Source organism: Saccostrea cucullata, unplaced genomic scaffold (assembly GCF_032062105.1).
Source record: "Saccostrea cucullata isolate Sc308-1 unplaced genomic scaffold, CSIRO_AGI_Scuc_v1 ctg4763, whole genome shotgun sequence".
NCBI lineage: Eukaryota > Metazoa > Mollusca > Bivalvia > Ostreida > Ostreidae > Saccostrea > Saccostrea cuccullata.
This window is the reverse complement of record NW_026930869.1, coordinates 19,911-42,853: the sequence shown is the minus strand read 5'-3', so window position 1 is coordinate 42,853 and position 22,943 is coordinate 19,911. Positions and strand designations below refer to the sequence as shown.

Sequence of the window (22,943 nt, the reverse complement as noted above, 5' to 3'; positions counted from 1 at the left end):
AAAAGTCCGAGCGAAATGAAAATGGGGTGGTAGGGGGCAAAATCTTCACCCCCCCCCCCCCTGCTTGTTAGAGATCTGCGAATGCAGAGACTGGACGTACGTCGTTTACTCTGAGTCGCTTACTATTAGTAAGGAGATCAGAGGTTAGGCACTGTGTTATATAGATGCTATAACCTTACATGGAATAATAAAATCATAGGGGAGACCACAGGTCACCCAACATAATCCATAAATGTTAAATTCTAATATATCATATATCTTATAATAATGTTGCTCAGCAACCCCCCTCCTCCTCTTTGTTTTCTACTACCCATCACAGATGGTTATTCCCGTGACAAAAATAAATTTTCTGTTTTATTTTACACTGAAAAGGCTTCACAGTATTACGATTTATTCTATTTTCACTTTACGTATACAACGCACTACATTTTGTAGCGGAGTAAACAGACCCGATAGACGTGAACTATGCGGGGGACCTAAGGTCCTAGTTCAGCGTACGTTTTATCCTTCTGCAGCTTATGCGATAGTAATGCGTCCGGCGTCCGTCCGTCTGTCTGTAAACAATTTTTCAAAATGTTACTCCTCCTACAGTTTTGGTCTGATTTCAATTTAATTTGGTACACAAGTAGACTACACTAAGATACATAATTCTGTGTATCGGTTTTTGATTTTGATGAACGGTGTTGCCGTGGTTACTAAAAATAGAAATCTGTGCAATTCTTTCAAAATCCTGTCTCCTACAGCTTTGGTCTGATTTCAATATAACTTGGCACACAAGTAAACTACACTAAGATAAACAATTCTATCTATTGGTTTTTGACTTCGATGAACATTATTGCCTTGGTTACTAAAAATAGAAATTTCTGTGAAATTCTTTCAAAATGCTACTCCTCCTACAGTTTTGTTCTGATTTCAATTTAATTTGGTACACAAGTAGACTACACTAAGATACATAATTCTGTGTATCGGTTTTTGATTTTGATGAACGGTGTTGCCGTGGTTACTAAAAATAGAAATCTATGCAATTCTCTCAAAATGCTACATCTCTTACAGTTTTGGTCTGATTTCAATATAACTTGGCACACAAGTAGACTACACTAAGATAAACAATTCTATCTATTGGTTTTTGACTTCGATGAACATTATTGCCTTGGTTACTAAAAATAGAAATTTCTGATTAATACTCTCAAAATGCTACTCCAAATACAGTTTTATTCTGATTAAAATATAATGTGGCATGCAAGTAGACTATACTAAGAACATAAGACTTAATCAAGTATCATTATTTTATTTATTGCTGTTGTAAAGTTTCAATCCCCAACTGCTTAAGTACTTTTCTCTTCCTTTGCTATAAGTACAAACCAGTAGAGCTTCAGTCTCGACAGAGACTTCTGGTTATAAATGAAATTATTTTCAAATGTCGGAGTGAGAACTCCACAAAAAAGAGCGAAGGTGCGAGGGCGAAAACGCGAAGTCGCCTTCGTACTTTCGCTCTCGCACCTTAATTCGCGCTTGGCCGTCGCATCTTCGCACTTCGCTACTTTGCCCTCGCAACTTCGCCCTAAAGGCGAAGGTGCGAGTTGCCCCATCGGAACACAATACTAGTACATTATTTCAAATGGTACATATTATATTTGGATGTCTTAAGTATACTAATCTTAGATGAAACATAGTCAACGTAAAACAGATAATCTTTTTTCCAAGTAATCGTTTTATCGTTTTAACCACTTCAGAATTTCTTCCAATAGCGTTGTTATCATGTCCATTATCAAAAAACAAGCAAATCTCATGTAACATATACTGGCTGAACATCATCTGTCCTATATCCATCAAACCGAGCTCACCTGGCTGAAATTTTACAAAGGTGTACAAATAATGATTTTTGTTTGGTTAGCTTATTGTGCAAAAATGAACCAATGTTTTTAAAGTATTTATTTTACTTATCCTTGTCCCAAACCGTGGTTGAACGCTTGATCTACGGAATAGCTACTTGTGACAGAAATGTGACCGAAATTCTACTGAATAATGACCGAATAGTCCTGCCATTCAGTGACCTTCCCAGACCTTTCAGTAATCATTCAGTAATCCTTCAGTTGACTGAATGCAATGGATTCATTCTGTGTGTTACAGAGCAGGAACAACACGCTAGACTTTTCGACTATCTGGGCAAGTTAAGAATTACTCTCGGAAATTCCACTGGCATCGAATTGATTTGCCTGGATAGCTGAGTGGTCTAGAGCGCTGTTGCTGTACTGTTTGGAGACAGAATAAGCATCCGCAATTTTCCACCCAGGTTAGGTCTGGATAAAGTACTCTTGTTATGTGAATTTTCTATGCTTTTAAAGTAATATTTCTTCATTCACTATGTATATATAGTTTTAAAGTATTATATATGTGCATTAATACACTGATATCTTGAAAACCATGGATATATCGAAGCGATTTGGAAGTCCCAGTCTCTCATTTGTTAAGCGTTTTTCCCTGATTATCTCGAATCCTCAGCTATTTCAAAGTTCTTTTTGATTCTATGAGTTCGGGATAAGGAGGTTACGTCAAATGCTGGAGTCCTCTCACCCTAGCTTTAGGCTAAAATAATACCCCCATATTACCGAGTATCTACATTGTGTATAATGCCAAAGGTCAAGAAATGAAGCGGCGGATTTGGAGTTTTCAGAATTGGGAGAGGGTACAGCCCGAAGATAATTTTACACGACATAATATACTGCGGTATAATTATTTTGTTAATCCCAGTTTTCTTTAAGAGAATACATTAATGCCTGCCAATGGAGGCTGAAACGATAAAATTTTAATGAACATTGTTTTTTGAGTGTGTATGCTATTATTTACCGGGGCAACCACTTAATAAAAGCAGGTATATGTCTTATGGCTTCTGAATGTCAAAACTTGAGAAAAATATATATCAGTAAGCTTGACAGGCTATAGGCCTGACATGTAAATTCTTTGAAGAGTTTTCATTTATCGTATGATATAATGTGCAGCAGATAAGATACTGTCGTCCCACTTATATAACATGGCAGATCGAGGACGGAGTCGCAGGTCTGATTCAAGAAATGGTCATGTCTCAGAGAATAATACTTACGACCAGCAAGGTCGACATGATGATGAGAGTGATGAATATCCCGAGAGCATTGGAATGGAAGATAGGAGTGGAGGGATAACTGATGATCTGGGCCCAAGGCGTAGGGATATTGTGCCCTGGAATGGAGGATATCATGGCGACGAAGAGCGAGAATTGCAAAGCCCAGCGCATTCAAGGGTTTCGGATAGGGAATACAGAAATAGGAGTTTCCTATATTATGAAGAGCATCGTTCGGATAGAGGATACAGAAACATGGCTTACAGAAATACCGAGATTCAAAATGTAGATTACCGACAACAACTGATGAAAAGACAGCAAGTGTATGAAATGGCCGAACACAGGGCTGAAGATTATGGTCGTGCTGTGCAACATCAGGGTCCTTCAAGGATGAGCTACAGGGAGAGTGGATTTTATGTTCAGCAAGATCGAGATCCAAATGAAAGAGCTTATCCAGAAAACATGGAAATGAGTTACGAAGAGCGCGGGCTACCTGCCGTTTATTCACACCAGTACCCTGCGCCGGGGGAGATGCAAATGGATCGTGGCCCCCAACCCAGTTTGCAGCTCCATCAAGGATATCAACATTCAGCTGCATGGCACACTCAAGTTCCATTTGTAGTTGTACCACAACCACAGCATCAACAACAGCCGCCTCAGCCAGAGGAGGAGGAAGAGAAGAAGCCGAGAAAAGTTTGGTGGTATACCACTTGTCGCGTCTTCTCTGCAGTCTTGATCATTCTCAATCTTGTTTCAGATTGGCTGCAATACTCCGACATGAGCGATCCTGTTGGGGATATAAAAGAGATACTCAGTGGAAAAAAGGAAATCTGTGCCAACGGTCAAAAGACGGACAAAAGTGAAAAAAACGCTGAACAATTCTTGTATTTAACCATTGCAGGGACCGTGATTGCTGTTCTACAAATGGCTAACATCATCTATCAGATCGTTCAGAACCACCGACTACAGCCTGATATTGAAATCACCGATTATGTGGACGAGCGAACCGAAATTTTTCTTGTAAACGCATTTATAAAAATTCCACAAAATTTTTTACTTCATCGCTTCGAAGAAAGTTTATCTGAAACATGTTTCGAATGCAAAGTGTGGGACGCCGGGAGAATCAGACGTTTTCTAAACGGCCTGTCTGCTCTTCTAAGCACTGGTTGGCGTTATTTGACGAACCTGAAGGTTTCAGCCGGTAACACAAAATGTGACTGTTCAAACGTCTGTTCTAGATTTTGTGAAAAATTTGTCGCTTGCCTGACCGCTTGTTTGACCAAATACCTAAAGAAATGCTTCCGTGGTTTGATCAAGTGCTGTTGTCCATGTTGCTGTTGTTGTTTTGAGTAAGTTCATTATTTATCGCTTAGATACATCATTTACTTGTAGAATTCTTGATAAAAATATTCGTATTTAGGATATTTACGTCGTTTATTACTTTATTCATTCAGATTGAAGTCAATTCTTATTTCAGTTGTAAGTCCATTTGGACTCTGTCATTATTTGAGTTGTAATATCCTTAAGAACATCCATACATGTATCAATATTGATTTCAGTTTAAAGACAATTAGGGATTTTCACTTTAGAAATGTCAAACTTATGGAGTTTATTTATTTCAGCTGTAAGACGTTTATTCCTTGTTGCTGCTGCTATATCAGTTGTATAAAAGGCAAGATGTCAACCGAGTGTGTCTGTAGTAACTGCAAACTTTGCGACCCAAAAGCGCCCTCTGTCTTCGCGGACCTGGCCGCTTTACCTACCGGTCTGTACACGTTCCTATACACAGCTAGGATAGTGAAATACTTCTGTGGCATCTCCTCCATACTTGTATTTTCCTGGTATACTGATGTGGCTAATTTTATTACCGGAAAAATATTTTTCTGGCTTTGGGACAAAATCTTTTAACTATATATTTAGAGGCTGCATTCTTCCCTTGTTTTATTTAGCTCACCTGAGCCAATATCGTTTTTCTTCTGTCAGCTTTAAGAAGGTATTCAAGTCAATGTTTTGTTAGATATGATTCATAACAATTACTAAAATAGCTAATTTTGAATTTGCATTTTTTGTATTTTCTTACTTTAAATAGAATTATAAATACTGATAATTAAGTTGATAACAATAAAGTTGGATTTCACATGTTCTGAAAATAATATATATATATATATATATATATATATATATATATATATATATATATATATATATATATATTCCTGCACTGCTAGGAGACAGATTCCGAAGGTCGAGAGTTCACCCCGGGCTGGGGCGGAAGTTGGTACCCATGTAAAAGTGGATTTCTTTGTGCTTTCTATATTAATATTTCTTCACATAGGGCATGTTATGTTAGTTTAAGAGTTGTTGTAAAATGTGCTTTATAAATAATTAATTTCATTACAACATGTATTGGTAACAATCCTCTGTTAAAACTAATGTCCAAATAACTGTATCTCACTTCTATTCTCAATGACCGTGTAGTGTAGGACAGCGCCGCGAGAATTCCATCGGCATCGAAAGCAAGTTTTTTGACTTGCCTAGATAGCCGAGCGGTCTAGCGCGCTGTTCCTACACTGCTAGGAGACAGATTCCGAAGGTCGAGAGTTCAACCCCGGGCTGGGGCGGAAGTGGGTATCCATGTAAAAGTGAATTTCTTTGTGCTTTCTACATATATATATATATATATATATATATATATATATATATAAAACTAAAAAACCAACAACACTGTATATCCTAAATGTCGGATCTACCAAGTAGATACAAGGTCATGGATGGAAATTTATATTAAGCACTAAAAATGACCAACGACACGAACATTAAAGCTTGTCAAATTTTCGGGACGCCCTGTCCCTTCCTCAGGACAAAGAAAAAAGTTAAAAAGTCATAAGAACAAAGGAAAAAGAGAAACAAAAACAACTAGCACTACTACTAAACTACTAAACACTAGATATTTACATACTTAATTACATGTTGAATTGGAAATTTTTAAGAACACGAATAAAGAAAGAAATCCGGACCGCTATGAAATGCGTCCGGTCTATCGGGTATACTCGGGTGAAGTGCGATTTACATAATTGAACGAATTAATTATGCTAATTAATTACGACAATCAGTAAATCGTACATTGATTCATTCTCTCAAAATGGCGTAACTTTACTTAATAAAGAATAATGAAAGAAAAATCATATAGTAGGGATATTCAAACATATGAATTGTGATCAATTATAAATTTTGAAATATTTAAGGACTTATTATCGGGAAAAAATAATTAACAAAGGCGTAAGCAATACATAGTTATGTGGTTGTTCGAGAGTTGGTGGCACAAATTAACTGTAGAGTTTACACTAAATTGAGAGAATAATTTTGTTTAGTATGATCAGGAATTAGGTCTAATTTACGTTCATTCTGGTGAAGTCATTCAATTTGTTAATACCATTTGGGCGGAATGACTTCAATCTGTGCATCCAGAACTTTTCTTTGCTTTTCCTCTGAGCATCTGTCCATCTTGGGTTATGGTCAATCACCACTACTGTCATGTCCTCCCATTTGGGACGGACCCGTACAAACTCCTGACGTCTGCCCAGTGCTCAATACATTTAGTGCTCCTCTCTCCGAATCGGAGACCTCACTTCTCTCAAAGGGGCTAAATTTCTGCCCCACGCCACATGAGGTCGACGAAAAACAAGTCAGAGAGGACACCCGAGCATTCTTTCGGAGACTTCATTTGAAGGAGCACTTCTCTTGAAAAGACTCCGAAGCAAATTCATACGACTCTTCCAAGCCAGATTTACAGGACCTAGAGGAACACAAACTCTATAAGCTCAAGAGTGCCTGGGAACCTACACCGGGCAAATGCGGCGCGCTTGAGTCGTATATTGATGCCGTTGAGTCAGACATAGAGAAGCTCCTTTCAATGCCAGACAAAACTCCCGACAATTTGAGTAAGGAGGAGAGATCTGCCTTACAATCATTAAAAAATCGGGATGACATTGTAATTAAGAAAGCAGACAAAGGCTCTACAGTTGTAGTAATGGATAAAGAGACTTACATGGCGGGGGCCCAAAGACAACTCTCAGACGAACGTTTCTATAAGAAACTGGACTCTGACCCTACCAAAGAATTCTCAACCGCCATTACCAAAACTCTTGACGATATGTTTGAGAAAAATGAGATTGGTATCAACGTCTATGAGACCTTAAATCCTATTGACTGTAGACCAGGACAATTCTATCTGCTTCCTAAAATACACAAAGAAGGCATGCCAGGTCGCCCCATAGTCAGCGCAATTGGACACCCCACGGAGAAAATTTCTGAATTCATTGATTTACATCTCCGTCCACACGTAGAAAGTTTGCCATCCTATCTTAAGGACACTACGGACTACATTAACAAGACGCCCTCTACTGGCCTCCCAGATCATACCCTCCTCGTGACTATGGACGTCACATCTTTGTACACCAATATTCCGCACGATGAGGGTATCGAAGCCTGTAGAGAAGTCTGGGATAGTAGATCCATACAAGTTTCTTCTAACGAGTCCCTTGCTAAGCTCCTTGAACATGTTCTCAAGTTCAACAACTTCATGTTTAATGGAGAACATTACCTGCAAGTTAATGGCACTGCTATGGGTACGAAAATGGCACCGTCTTATGCCAATGTCTTCATGGGCAGACTGGAACGCAACTTGTTACTTCAAGCACCATTTAGGCCTCATAGCTGGTTGCGTTTCATTGACGATATAGAGATGAAGTGGGTGGATTGTCGCGAGAACCTCGAGGCATTCATTACGTTTGCCAACACCTTTCATCAGTCGATCAAATTTACAGTAGACGTATCTAATTCGAAAAACGTATTCCTAGATACTACATCTACCCTGATTGATGGTGAAATCGAATTCAGTCTCCACACCAAACCCACAGACTCCCACCTATATCTTATGCCCACTAGCTGTCATCCCCCACACACTTTTAAGGGAGTGCCTAAGGGTCTAGCCACCAGAATTCGACGCATCTGTTCGTCCCCTGCCTTATATCAGGAGCAAAGTGGTCTTCTTAAGTCCCACTTATGCAAAAGAGGCTACAATGCCCGCACCGTACAAACAGCTATTGATGAGATGGCGGAACATGACAGGCAAAACCTATTTCGCTACAAGGAAAAAGACAATAGCGACAGGGTCCCTCTGGTAACCACATACCATCCCGTTCTTAAGAACCTTAGCGGTATCCTTCAAAAGAACCTACCAATTCTCCATTCAAACAAACGAATGGCAGAGGTCTTTAAGGAACCCCCATTGGCTGCATACAGACGCCCAAGGAATCTAAAGGACATGGTAGTAAGAACCAGACTGGACAACCCATTACCTAACGGGGGCTTTAAAACTTGCTCTGACAGGAGATGTCTTCTTTGTAAGCACAGCACTGGCACAGACAGTTTTAACAGCCCTGTTACAGGCCGCAGCTACAAAATACTAGGGAATTTGTCCTGTCATACTGACAACTGCATTTATCTCATCAGTTGCAAAGTTTGCTCCAAACAGTATATTGGTGAAACAGGAGATCTCCGTAGGAGAGTCAATAACCACCATTCGACCATTAGGACCAAAAAACTCAATGAACCCGTTGGGGAACATTTCAACCTTGAGGGTCACAAATGGGAGGACATGACAGTAGTGGTGATTGACCATAACCCAAGATGGACAGATGCTCAGAGGAAAAGCAAAGAAAAGTTCTGGATGCACAGATTGAAGTCATTCCGCCCAAATGGTATTAACAAATTGAATGACTTCACCAGAATGAACGTAAATTAGACCCAATTCCTGATCATACTAAACAAAATTATTCTCTCAATTTAGTGTAAACTCTACAGTTAATTTGTGCCACCAACTCTCGAACAACCACATAACTATGTATTGCTTACGCCTTTGTTAATTATTTTTTCCCGATAATAAGTCCTTAAATATTTCAAAATTTATAATTGATCACAATTCATATGTTTAAATATCCCTACTATATGATTTTTCTTTCATTATTCTTTATTAAGTAAAGTTACGCCATTTTGAGAGAATGAATCAATGTACGATTTACTGATTGTCGTAATTAATTAGCATAATTAATTCGTTCAATTATGTAAATCGCACTTCACCCGAGTATACCCGATAGACCGGACGCATTTCATAGCGGTCCGGATTTCTTTCTTTATTAGTGTTCTTAAAAATTTCCAATTCAACATGTAATTAAGTATGTAAATATCTAGTGTTTAGTAGTTTAGTAGTAGTGCTAGTTGTTTTTGTTTCTCTTTTTCCTTTGTTCTTATGACTTTTTAACTTTTTTCTTTGTCCTGAGGAAGGGACAGGGCGTCCCGAAAATTTGACCATTTTTATTGTTCGTGTCGTTGGTCATTTTTAGTGCTTTATATATATATATATATATATATATATATATTCGATTTCTGAGAATTTATATTCTTTGAGAATTTCTCTGACACAACTAAGTTTCTACAGGAGTGTTGTAAAAAGTTTAATTATTTCCATTAATTTTTCTAGGTGTTCCTTAATTTTTATTCTGGTCAGTTAAAAAAATGAGCACATGGTCGCTAAAGCACAAGGCTGTATCTTGTACAATCCGAAACATGGCTGCAATGATGTAACCCTTTCTAATTTTAGGGGGGAGGGCTACATCTCCCAGGATCTCCGTAATGGTGCAACTGCGGGAGCGATTCACTCCCGCAGGGAGTCAGTAAACGACTATTTTATTAACTATTTTATTAACATGTCTTACCCGGACTTCCAAAATATAAATAAATTATACAAGACATAAATCGTGATTATTTTTCAACATCATGTCAACATCACAACTTGAATTTATCCGCCATGTTTACAGACCTTGACAGATTTTATTTTGGGACAGCCAGTGAGACTGAGGATCTATAGGGAGCAGATTTCTTTGGAATTACCCTATTTTAAGCCTAAATATCGCTGTTTACGAAAAAAAAATAACACATGGAATGATTTTATCTATGGCTGTTTAATCACAATTATTTATAAGCACCCACACCTGCTTTATTCAGTTATTCTAAATTTTAAGCGCATGCCTCAGTACATCACGCGTGAATTGTCATGACTGCTGAGTTTTGCGACAAGTAAACATGCAGACTTATTTTACATGGTTCTCGCGTTTAACAGGCTATGTTGTCGACAGTGAATAAAAATTTCGTCTTATTACAAGTAAGTTGAATGAAAAATTCTGCCCGCAGTCGCCCGTATTTAAAAAATATTTTTGCACTATTACAGAGATGCTGTGGAATTGTTGCCCTCTCCAGTAAACCATAGGCACTCCCCAGCTAAATTGTAAAAAAATATATGTCTACTATACTATAAACAAACAGTTTAAAGTATAGTGGATATATTTTTTTTACAATTAAGATGGGGAGTGCCTATGCAGAAAACATCAGATAAAAAAAATAGGAGAGGGCTACATTATTGCAGCTATCCGAAACAATGCGCCAAGAGAACATGCCGTCCACACCTAAATTGTACTGCCAAACAAGACGCATATATACTAAACCAAAAATGACAAGGACTGATTTATCACTTATGCACATTTATTGACTGGATCATGTCGGACCCAGGAACCAAACTGTCTGCCTGGAGCTGTTAGGACGGAGGCAAACAGTTTGGTTCGAGGGGTCGACAAAAATGCATTTTGCCTGAGAACACAGTCAATAAATGTTTTGTTATACCTTTTGCTTTGCCACTTTTTGAAGTATTAAGAATAAAAGTAAAATTTGTTAGAGTGCAAGAATGTGTCAATCAAACCCAACCAAAAAATTTGAAGTTTCAATAACTTTAAGATGAAATAAAATGTTTAATAAGTTTTTGTGTGAAATGCTATTAAAATATATAAGTCGTGATATTATACATAAAATATTAAGGTCAAATCTGTGTCTATGCACCTTTATAACTGCAAACGTAAAACACCTATCTATACAGAAATTTAAAACAATGAATGAATATTCAATTTAAAGTTCATTAAAAACTTTAGCCGAATTAAATTTTGATTCGTAAAATGGGCCACATGGACCTTTTTCCTGGAACCAGCCTAAATGAAATACCTAATCAAGCGTAACAAAAACCTATCTTACTGTAATATTGACAACTTTTGTTCCACTATAATAAAGACAGCATTGAATCTACTTTAGGATTGGCTAAGTATACAAAGGAACTGACTGGCTGATAAAAGAACAATAAGCAAAAACTTGGTAGATAAGTGAATAATTTCTTCACGTTAAAAAATAGCTTTCCCAACACTGTCAATTTATGAGACGCAAAGGAAGAAAAAAAAGTTTCATTTTAGTTTCATGCACATGAAAAATTTCATCTGAATTTCGTATGAAAAATTCACAAGCTCGCCTACTTGAAATATATCAAAATGGTGATTCTCTTTGCTATTTTGGCACGAATTTCTAATTATCTGTATGTTCTGTGATCTCCAAATATATCCTCGACGTTCTAAAATGGGTGAAATCTTTGAAATCTGAACTCCGAAATGATTTTTCAGTATGTTTCAAACTTATGTCACTAAAAAAAAAAAAGGGGGGGGGGTTGAAATAAATATCAGTCTAAAATCCAACCAAACACAGTATCCATAATGCGATAAAATTGCTCAGCAAAGTCTGTTGGAAGAAGCACACAGAAATACTCCAGTACACGAAGGACATACATAGCGGTATATAATGTCGTAGATATTCCACCGAAAAATCGAATGCTGCTGAGTAGACAATCCATCAAACACTGCCCACACGACATGTCACAACATGAATCATCATTGTCGAAACATTTGCAACAATTGTCGAAACATTTGCAACAATTGTCGAAACATTTGCAACAATTGTCAAAACATTTGCAGCATTTGACACATTCTTCACAAGATTCAAACTTGGTACCCTCGCAACTTGTGCTGCAGCTGTTAGTTAAATTGTTGAATGTCGGAAAGTGACATTCTATGGAAACATTTGATTGTTTTGATTTGAAATGAATTTGCATGAGTAGTGTGCATCGTTTTAATTTTTTTGTACATTTACTATACCATGGTTTATATTAAGATATTTTTGTACACATAATCTGTATAACATAAAACTAAGATTTTATTGCTTATAATTATCGTTATTTTTCAGCAAGAATACTCAAAATCTTAGAGAAGGTAAAAGAAACAGTGTACATCTTGAGGTAATTAAAGATTAATTCAAATAGATTATAGGACATATTGGCCAATAAACGACGGCGTCTTCAAATTAGCCGTCAGGCAAAAACTGAAAGTGGTTTCAACTTAAATAAAATCTGAAAATCTACAAAAATGAATCAAGGATATGTGTTTCAAATAATTCATATTTTTAGTAAGTGTGCTTCATGAAGTATGTTTTTCATTCTGTTTCTTTGCAATAATAATACAAAACTTTTCTAAAAGAACACCATTTGATGTCTTCTAGTTTCTGAATCAAATAGTTGTAAGCGATTGCACAAAGCATGAAATATTCAATGTAAAATTTTGTTATCTATTAAATCACTGGAATGAGCACTTATCTGTCTCTACAGCTGAAAACCAAATTCAGAAACAACTCACTGACATCGCATTATTGTTATCTTGAACTATATCTATCAAAGGTATCATATATCCAACAAAAGAGAAGTGTCAAAATGAACTCACCCTCTACAAAGTAAAAACATATGAAAGCAACCACAACAACAACTTCTGCAAGAAGATCTGCTGCATTTGCAGTATTGTATATTTCGTTTGATCCCATCACTACCATCGCAGCATTTACTGCTAGTAATATACCGCCAAACACTAGATAGTTCAGATGTGAGTCCGTTTAAAAAGCGTTTGATTTTCTTTTCATTCCATTCAATCTCACAGTTAAAGCAAATAATCTTATCATATTTAAGAAGAAGGTAGTTCTGAGGAATCTCCACCAACAATGTTGTAAAGAAGACTTCAATTTTGCCGTCAATTTTGTCTGGTATTTTCTCTGTTGGATAAAGTTTGTGGTTCAAAACTATTTGATAAATTATCTTGGCTAGTTGAAGGGCGGAAAGAATGGAGCCAGCAATAGTAAAGTACATGAAGTCTTTAGTCAGTTCATCTTTTCTTGAGTCGTCCGTGCAGAAAGATGCGTTTTTCTGTACTTGGGTACTTGTACTTGTTGCACGTGTGTGCATGGAATTGGACAGTTTGTCGGTTATTGGGTCCTCAATATCAGCATACTGGAGCCAGTCCGAAATGACGTTCCCAATGATCAAAAGAGTCGACAAAACCCGGGTAAACGTATACAACCAGACTCTTCTGAAGGACGTCATCTCCTCTTCGTTCAAAGTACTTCCTCCATCATTAGAATCTTGATTCCCATAACTGGAAGAAACTATTTTTATCACACTCATTTCTTCATCTTTACTTTGTTGATGATCCATTTCTATAAACATTTTCTTAATTCTACAAGTACATGTATTATGTTTGTATTTGTTACGACGCTTCCGTACATAATTATTAGCCAAATTATTAATTGAACAATGTAATAAATATCTTAAAGTTAAAGTTACATTACGTAAAATCAAGATAATTTAAGTACCGTAGCACTGTCGAGCATTTAATGACACACTTAATATACAATGTACGTATATTTGATACATCGTGCATTTCGTTGTTGACATTCCTTAAGTTGAATTAAATCGCAGCGGAGTTTCATTACATCTCATTTTGTTTTGTGCAGATAATAATTCTTCGACATATAAAAGTACATTTATAACAATTGAGGTAGAAAAATACAAACTGTCACGATGCGCCGACGGTGCTTTCCTTTTGTCAGATTGTTCACCAAAATCTATGAATAGTATACTTTTCGAGAAATAGATTATTTTACAAATACATGTATTACAGTATTCAACATAACTTTCTTAAACACTGAAATAGTTCGGGTTAGAAGTAAAAAAGTTAAAAAAGAATCATCTAGTAGACATTCAAATAAGGCGTCACCAAACTTAAATTTGATGTACAAATACTATAAACTAGCCTTTATCGCGTGCAGAATAGAGCAGAAAGATCGCCAGACAATCTCTAAAACCTCCCAGTGATCTCTTGGGGTCTCTCAGTGAATGCAAAATATTTTGAACGCTTAAGGATCTCTTCGTTGGTCCCTTACAGTTCTTACAGTAATCTCTTTTGGTCTCACAATTTGATCTATCAGCAATTTCTGTAAATCCCTGAAATGATCTCGCTTTCTCGCAAATCCATTGGTCAGCAAACTCTCAGAAAACGCTTCAGTACAAATGTCACCACAAGTCTCGGAGGACTCTTTCAGCGTACAATCTGAATAGAATGAATCCAATCGTAAGTATAAAAGACCTGGGACCTGTTTTACAAAAGAACTTACGACTAAGATCAAAAACTTCAGATTGTTGTTTCATTTAGCAAAATAAAAAATTTTCTTTGAAATTGTTTGTGTAAAAATATCATACCAAATTACTTTTAAAATGTTTAAAATAATTTTCAATATAATGTTTATAAGAAGTTATAAGAATTAAATTTGGTCTTAAGTCGTAAGTCCTTTTGTAAAACGGGCCCCAGTGTGATAAATCCCTCCATTGACTTCACCCAACTCTATGTCTTGGGTACGATCAGTTCATTGATGAAGCATATTTTCTTTGTTAAAGATATTTTATATGAAAAGAGACATCTGCTTACGTCTGTCGACCTTTCTTTGTGATATCCCACAGATCGGTCGAAACAACAAGATAACGTTATCTTTTCTTGTATTCTATCGATTTAGAATTGGAAAAATAAGAACTTAGAACTTTTGTGAAATTAAAAAAAACAAGAAGTTAGAAATAAAATAGAAAATGAAAATAAAAAATTTTAAAATGAAATTGGAAAAACAAGAAACCAGAACTAAAATAAGAAATAAAAAGTAAAATATTGGAATAAAATTGTAAAAACAAGAAGTTGAATTAATAATAATGAATAAAACTATTAAGATTAAATTAGAAAAATAAGAAGTAAAATGAAAATGAAAATGAAAATATTTAACAAGAATTGTTGCACTGAAATTCCTCAATATTAAACAGGTGAGAAGGCACTTATTATCAGTACAGAAATGGAAAGAAATTATTGTTTTGTTTTGAACATATTTTATTGGTAACCAAAAGGATAAGAAACAAGTTCTAACAACTTACTAGTTCTTCTCCTTAAAAAACACAAAATAATTTTCATACAAAATAATAACAAAAACGTATACAAATAAAAGTTAATAATACATCTAGCTTAATCTACAAGAATCGTTTATAAAATGAACAGCAGCAAAAATGCCATTGTTTAATTCAAATGAAAGAAATTATTGTAATGTTGACAGTCTCTTTCAGATACGAGTTTTTAAGTTTATCAGACGAAGGTGAAAGTCTTACCAACACATAATGAAATCACTGTACTATTTCAAATATATGTTAGCAAATATAAAGCAAATCTCTGAATAAGTTAGATTTGTTATTCTGAAAAGAATCCGAATGAAATAAGTCTGATCAAGAGCTGGAAAAATCTAGCTTATAACGCCACTGTTTTACTGTTGTCAACCGTTGTTCCGGTATAATGAAGACTGCATGTGTCATATCTACTCTAAGAATGTCTAAGCCCTTATATAATGGCGCCGATATATTAAAGTTAAATTTAACACCACATGCACAAACTTGTGTGAATAAGAAATGCTTCTTCGTCTCAAGAAATATATTTCAAAACTAAACCTACACTGTCAATTTATGTTAAACGAAGGAAGAAAAGTTTTCACATTGAAAATTTCACTTCATTAAAACAAAATTATGATTTGATAATAAATTGTCTGTTCTCTACACATTTATTCTCTGTGTTCTGTTAATGGTAAAATATTTTTAAATCGTTGGTATATGCAAAAATGCACGGCGTTTCAAATTCTAGTATATGCTTTTAAAAAATGAAAGAACGCCGAATATAAAATGTATGTCAGTCCAAAATCCAACCAAACACAGTATCCATAATGCGAACAAATCCCTCAGCAAAGACTGTTGGGTGAACCACACAGAAATACTCCAGTACACGTAAGACATACATAGCCGTATATAATGTCGTAGATATTCCACCGAAAAATCGAATGATGCTGAGTAGACAATCCATCAAACACTGCCCACACGACATATCACAACATGAATCATCATTGTCGAAACATTTGCAACAATTGTCGAAACATTTGCAGCAATTTTCACATTTGCAGCAATCTTCACAAGATTTACACTTCGGACCCTCACCACACGAGTAGCAGCAGGCACATGGACAGCAATTCCACCAACAGAAGCCGCTATTATGTGTAACGTAGCTGCAGGTCATATAGTGACATCCCTCACAGTGGCGTAGCATCGTTTTTGAAAGTGGGGGGGGCCAGGCAGAGAAAAATTTTTTGAAAAAGTTGACAAGCAAAAAAAAAAAAAAAAAGGGGAAAAGTTGCCCGAAGTCGAAAATCCTATTTCGTGGGGGTTGGGGGGGGGGGGGGGGAGGTAAACTTTTTTCAGTGTCAACTACTCTTAGTACCAATTCTTATACTACACTTTGGGTACATTTCTAAAAGTGGGGGGGGGGCACACAGGCTTTGAATTAACATTTCCTATAGTGTAAGTAAGGTTAGGAAAAAGAGTGGGGGGGGGCAGGCCCCCCCTGGCCCCCCCGGATACTACGCTCCTGCCTCATACCTAAAAGGAAAGCCAGCTCTCAATTATCATTAAGAAGAAACATTTTGATGTGGCTATGTCTTTGATAATACGTTAATTTATATAAACAATTCTATATATTTACTACGAATCATTGTATATTTCGTTTAAACTCGAACTTTTAACCTGTAATGAATTCTTAAGAATTTTTTATATGCCTGTCTTAAAGTATTAGTAAGAATACTTTAGTAGTATGTGTCTCGTATGATTTAGTTTCAATGTAGAAACACTCTAGCACCGTACATCCAGTCTGGCACGATTAAAAACACAACGGAAGAATAATCAAATAACATCCAATTCATCTTAATCTTTTTAGTGCCTACCATCCAAAAAATCCATGGAATGGAAAATTTCAACAAATGTTCTTACTTTTTCTTTTTGCATAAAGGTAGTCCGATCCTCAGTTTTCCAAATTAAAGAAATGGAAAACTGAATATGCTCAAATAATGTCTCTAAATTCTTGAGGTTATATATAGATACATGTATATATATATTTACCCATGGTAATTCTTGACGCGTAACATAAATTCATTCATATATTATATATAAGGAAAAATTAGTAAATCTCAAGTAAATATTTAGAAATTGCTAAAAAAAAAAAAAAAAAAAAAAAAAAAAAACCAAAAACCAATAACTTTGTGTTTTCTGATTGAAAATCGATCAATAAATACATTTTAAGAATTTTTTTTTTACATGTATAGGCATCTAGGCTTTAAAATAAAACGCATGATGATTATACTTAAACAGTACTAGGAACTTCTGTTTAATCCATTCATTTTATGACGCATAGTGATTAAAGAGTTTCCTGTCATTGCAAAACACCATAAATCACTTCTAATTTCACATCTTTCTCAAACATCGGTATCTAAGGCTTGAGAAAAGGAAATTAAATTTCTTACCCTCTACAAAGAATGACACATGGAAACCAGGCCTCAACGCAATACCAAAACATTCTAGAGCAACGTGCATCGTCATTGTCGAAACATTTGCAACAATTGTCGAAACATTTGCAGCAATTTTCACATTTGCAGCAATCTTCACAAGATTTACACTTCGGACCCTCACCACACGAGTAGCAGCAGGCACATGGACAGCAATTCCACCAACAGAAGCCGCTATTATATGTAACGTAGCTGCAGGTCATATAGTGACATCCCTCAACAAGACCTGTTTCGTTTTTGTTGCCGTACATGTACTACTATTTGACGTTTGACAACTCCGCCACTACCATCGCAACATTTGCTGCTGGTTATATAGCGCCAAACACTGGCTAGTTCAGAGCTAAGGCCGTTCAGAAAGCGTTTGATTTTCTTTCCATTCCATTCTACCTCACAGTTAAAACAAATAATGTTATCATACTTCAGGAGTAAGTAGTTTTGTGGAATCTCCACGAACACCGTTGTGAAGAAGACCTCGACTTTTCCATCAATTTTGTCCGGTATTTTTTCTGTTGGGTCGCGTTTATGGTTCAAAACTATTTGATAAATTATCTTGGTAAGCTGAATAGCGGAAAGAACAGAGCCAGCAATAGAAAAGTACATGAACTTTTTAGTCAGTTCATCTTTTACCGAGTCGTCCGTGCAGTATGACGCGTTTTTAGGTAATGGATCACTGGTACTCGTTGCTCCAGACGAAGCAGGTGCGTTAATGATATCAGAAAGTTTAACCTTGATATCAGTGATTGGGTCCTCGATGTCAGCGTATTGAAGCCAATCCAAAATGACGTTCCCAATTATCAAAAGCCCTGACAAAACACGAGTGAATATTCCTTGGTGTTCTCTCCTCCTCGCCCTGGTTCAAGTCGCGTCTCCTCTCACTGGAATCTTGATCCTCATCATGAGAATACCCCCTATTCAATGCCCCTAATCAATGTCTTCTCGCTAGATTTTTTATTATAATTTCAAAGTTTTCTTTTATACTGCTAAAATGCTGCGTTTATTGCGTTATTTATATCTACAACGTCATTTGTTGAACGTAGTCACGTTTACAGTACGAGTATAAATATCTTGACCTTTGGAATATGCAAGACTTAAAAAGTGACATAGATACAAAATTTAATTTTATTCATCATTTAACTAATTGCAGAGACATATAAGGATGACCAGCAACTTATTTTAACTAGTATGAAATCCATATTCTGATTACAAAGTCAGAAAGAACGGTATAAACATTCCTCGTACATCAGAATTAACATATACAGCGAAAACAACGTGATAAAATATTACTACCTGTATGTTTAGGAAATTCATGGTCAATAGGATTTCAGGCATAACACAAAAATTTGTTCACTTTATTCGAAAACGGTAAGAAAAACATCCCCATACTGAGGAAATAAGCGGCTGTGTGGGTGAAGGGGGGGGGGGGGGGTAGAGTACCTGCAATGTTCTTTCTATATTAGTCGAAATATATAGTATATGGCCCTAAATCTCAAACATTTGTTAATTTCGATTTCTCTGAATTAAATTTCAATACGCAAAATTTAAAACACTTGCATATAGCTTTTACACTTAGAGCTTTTGTTATAAAAATATATAGAAAAATGATACTTGTAAATTGTTTACAGTGTCTTATAGGTCTTATAGGTCTTACAGGTGTTTGTATAAAATCGATTTTTAAATGCATTTCACAATTTATTAACCAGCAAAGCAAGGCGATGATGCAATACGCATGTACCCCTGAGTTTCAAATAACGTGCGGACATACAATCCGGGCCCTCAAGTTTTCCGCTAAGCAATTTTATTCATGATTTCTTTCTTTGTGAACTTTCTTTCTGCGTTCCATAACTTTTACGCTGATTTATTCTGATTGACTTTTAGCAGATTAAATACACTTACAATATAAATTATTCCTTTCATTTGATATTGTATTTAATTAGTCCTAAGACATTACATATAATCACATCAGAATTCAGACTAAAATTAATTATATAAAACATGTACGAGGTTTACGTACAATAACATGCACTTCGAAATAATCTACTTGATTCGTACAGATGTAGAGAATTAAACGGGAAACAACGTAACGTTGCCTTTGTGACGTAACTGACGTCATAATCAAATATGCACAAAACAACAGCTCGAATCGTCAAAATTGTGTACCAAAATTGATGACAAAAGCAAACCCGCGACCTACCTTAACAACAAATTTAAATAATTTGAGTTAAAAAAAATTGGAATATACGAGGGTTTATCCAAAAGTTCGTGGAATTTCTTTATTTTTTATTTATTTTTAAGTGGAATTAGTTGAAAATTACAAATGGAAATATAGACACTTGGTAAATATTTAAAATTTAAAAAAACATTTTAAATATTTTTGTTAGTAACTTTTATGGCAGTTGCCATAGAAACGATTGTTTGGAAATGCAGGGAGACATTAACGCGTTTATTACCATTTTAATTCTTAATACGTGGATTGAGAATTAAACCGCCCTTTGTGGTATATAAAATGAAAATTATTTAATTATTACGACTGCTCGATCTTTCATATACCTTTCTCTGAGAGTTTTAATGATTTTACTGGATAATTATTAATTTATTAGTTGATGATTTATTGTTCCTCTCTAAGTTGTTAGACAACAACAAATTTCGACCAATTCATATGTTTTGTGAAAATTCCGGGATCACTCTACCTTAAACGCGTATAATATTGAAATAGGCTTGGGAAAAATACATTTAGTTACTGTTTTTCCATGCCATAAGAATCTTAAGAAAAAATAGAACTTCCATGGACGTTGATTGAAAGTGTGGTCGCTTTTTGGAGGCTCTGTTAAAAGTGCCTATTCCCAGTGACAAATTAAAAGCGTTAATGGACGTTGTCGGTTGACGTACTGTTCTTGACATTGCTACTGAAATTAGAACATCATATGGAAAGATGGGTAGTTTTTTTTTTAAATATGAGTGAAAAAAGAAGATAAGTTGGTGCGAAAGGATACCCAGGCTTTTTTTTGAGAAAAAAATTAAGAAAATGGCAGTATGTTGTAGAATTACTTATTCCAATTGGACATTAGGGTAAGATGCTTCAATAACGTGACGTGACATATCTAAAAGACGTTACGTCGAAGTCTCCCCGAGTTTCACAACTATCCGTTTTCAGAAAGCTCGTGTGACCTTATTGGTAATTGGAAAGTGATCAAATTTTCCAATATTGTTGCATTATGACTCTTTATTATAAATATACCTGTTGTTTGCTTTCATCAAATCACTATAAAATTTTACGAAGAAATTCCAAGAACTTTTGGATCAACCCTCGTATCTTCATGTTTTTAAAAATTATCAAAGATTTAGAACAGCAAAAATGGGGTCACCGAGCAACATCACAATTAAGGTAGAACCTATGTCGGAAAAGTCTTTGTCACAAGATTTTCAAACTTTTCAAATTGATAGATTAGTACTTGCTTATCAATCAGTTTAAAGCTCATGATATGTTTCCTTGTTTTTAAATCTAGTACAGCCTATGAAACATGGTATGGTAATTACATACTGCGACTACACATTTTCAGTTATTTTTAAAGGTGTACTTGTCAAGAAGAGAATATGAAAAATCACAAAAATACCTCTTCAAACATCGTCGTTTATAGACTTTATTAACTGAAAAATTATAAGCAATATTTATAAAGAATAAATTGTTTTTTATTGAATTTAAAAAAAAGATAAGTCCACATTTTAAAAAGAATAGCCATATGAACTCTGTTTTTTTATAAGTCAATTTTCAACCCTACATTTGTAAATATTTTTTAGAAGTCTTTGTCACAATGTTTTCAATCTTTAATATGATGAAGAACAGGTTTGTTCCCATCTCGCTTTAACTGTAAAATTTAGCATTCCCATTTCGCCTTAGTAAGCTCTCAGGTGAATAAAGGTGATGAAGATTTAATATATGTAGCATAAATTATTTTTTTTGTAAATACTTGGTATTACATGTATCATTTCATTCATTATACTGAACTGTTAAAATCAATATAAAATTTTTTATCGTTTATATTTTTATATCAACCCAGTGATAATATTTACAAATACTAAAATTCCCATTTCGCCATACCCAAATGATTACAAAAAGTGATTAAAATACATGTATATACCTTTCGCCCCTAACTAATGAGAGATAGGCTATTTACCGATTCTACTATTCTTGACCTATTTGCACTTACACGGGATTTATATTAAATGACTGTTTTGGGTTACTTTCACATTAAAAATAATTATCAAAAATTGTACTTTCAATTTAAAAAGATCATATTTAATAGAAAAATTGTAATCAAACACTAAGAATATGAATAAGTGAAACGGAAATTGGTTTTGTGATTTAGTTTCGATTTAACTTAGACCTACGTTTTTATATAAATTCTTAAGAGGCCGTGTCAGTAACCATTGAGATTTACATGGAAAGTCAAAAATTTTGAATTGGGCAAAAACCACCCTAAAATATTTGAACAACAACAAAAAACACATTTAAGACAAATTTTACAAATTTATTCATCATCATTGGTTTCCATGGCAACAAATGTGATTTGCATAGTAAATTCTCAATGAAACATTGTAAAATAATACAAATATAGACATATTTAAATGCAGAGGAGGGAACAATTGGAAGGTCTATATTTGTTTTCTTATACTGAAATAATGAAAGATGCATCAGAAGAAAATATCTTTATGTCTGTAAGTATTTTTAAAAGTTTTGATATGGTTGCTATGGCAACCGAAAAATGACAAGGTTTTCATGATGGGAATATCCATGGAAAATTAAGTTTTTTCAAAAGTTGAATACTTAAAAACGCAACAACCGTAGATATTGTATGTCATACAAAGTTAAAGATATATCCCAATACTATGAAATAATAAAATAAAAATAGGTAGTCGGATGTCCCAATTTTTTTTTTCAGAAATCAAAATTTGCATTTTTTCAAAACACTTTCAATGGATTTTCGCAAGTTTTGGCAATTTTTTTTAATATTACAACAGATATTTAACAGTTAGATGCCATATATCTACAGAAACATAGTACTTTAGAAAAAACTCCATAAAATGTACGACTTTTTTACAAAACAATAGGAAAAGTAATCTCCATAGCAACGGA

The 22,943-nt window shown here is 35.0% G+C and overlaps 1 protein-coding gene across 1 annotated transcript; it reads left to right on the top strand.

The window, feature by feature from the left end:
* The first annotated feature begins 3,017 nt into the window (after positions 1-3,017).
* On the top strand, positions 3,018-5,018 carry LOC134230356 (uncharacterized). Its single transcript, XM_062712117.1, has 2 exons — positions 3,018-4,446; positions 4,720-5,018. The coding sequence occupies exons 1-2, from the start codon at positions 3,032-3,034 to the stop codon at positions 5,003-5,005; spliced, it is 1,701 nt and encodes a 566-aa protein (XP_062568101.1). The 5' UTR covers positions 3,018-3,031; the 3' UTR covers positions 5,006-5,018.
* The last annotated feature ends 17,925 nt before the right edge of the window (positions 5,019-22,943 follow it).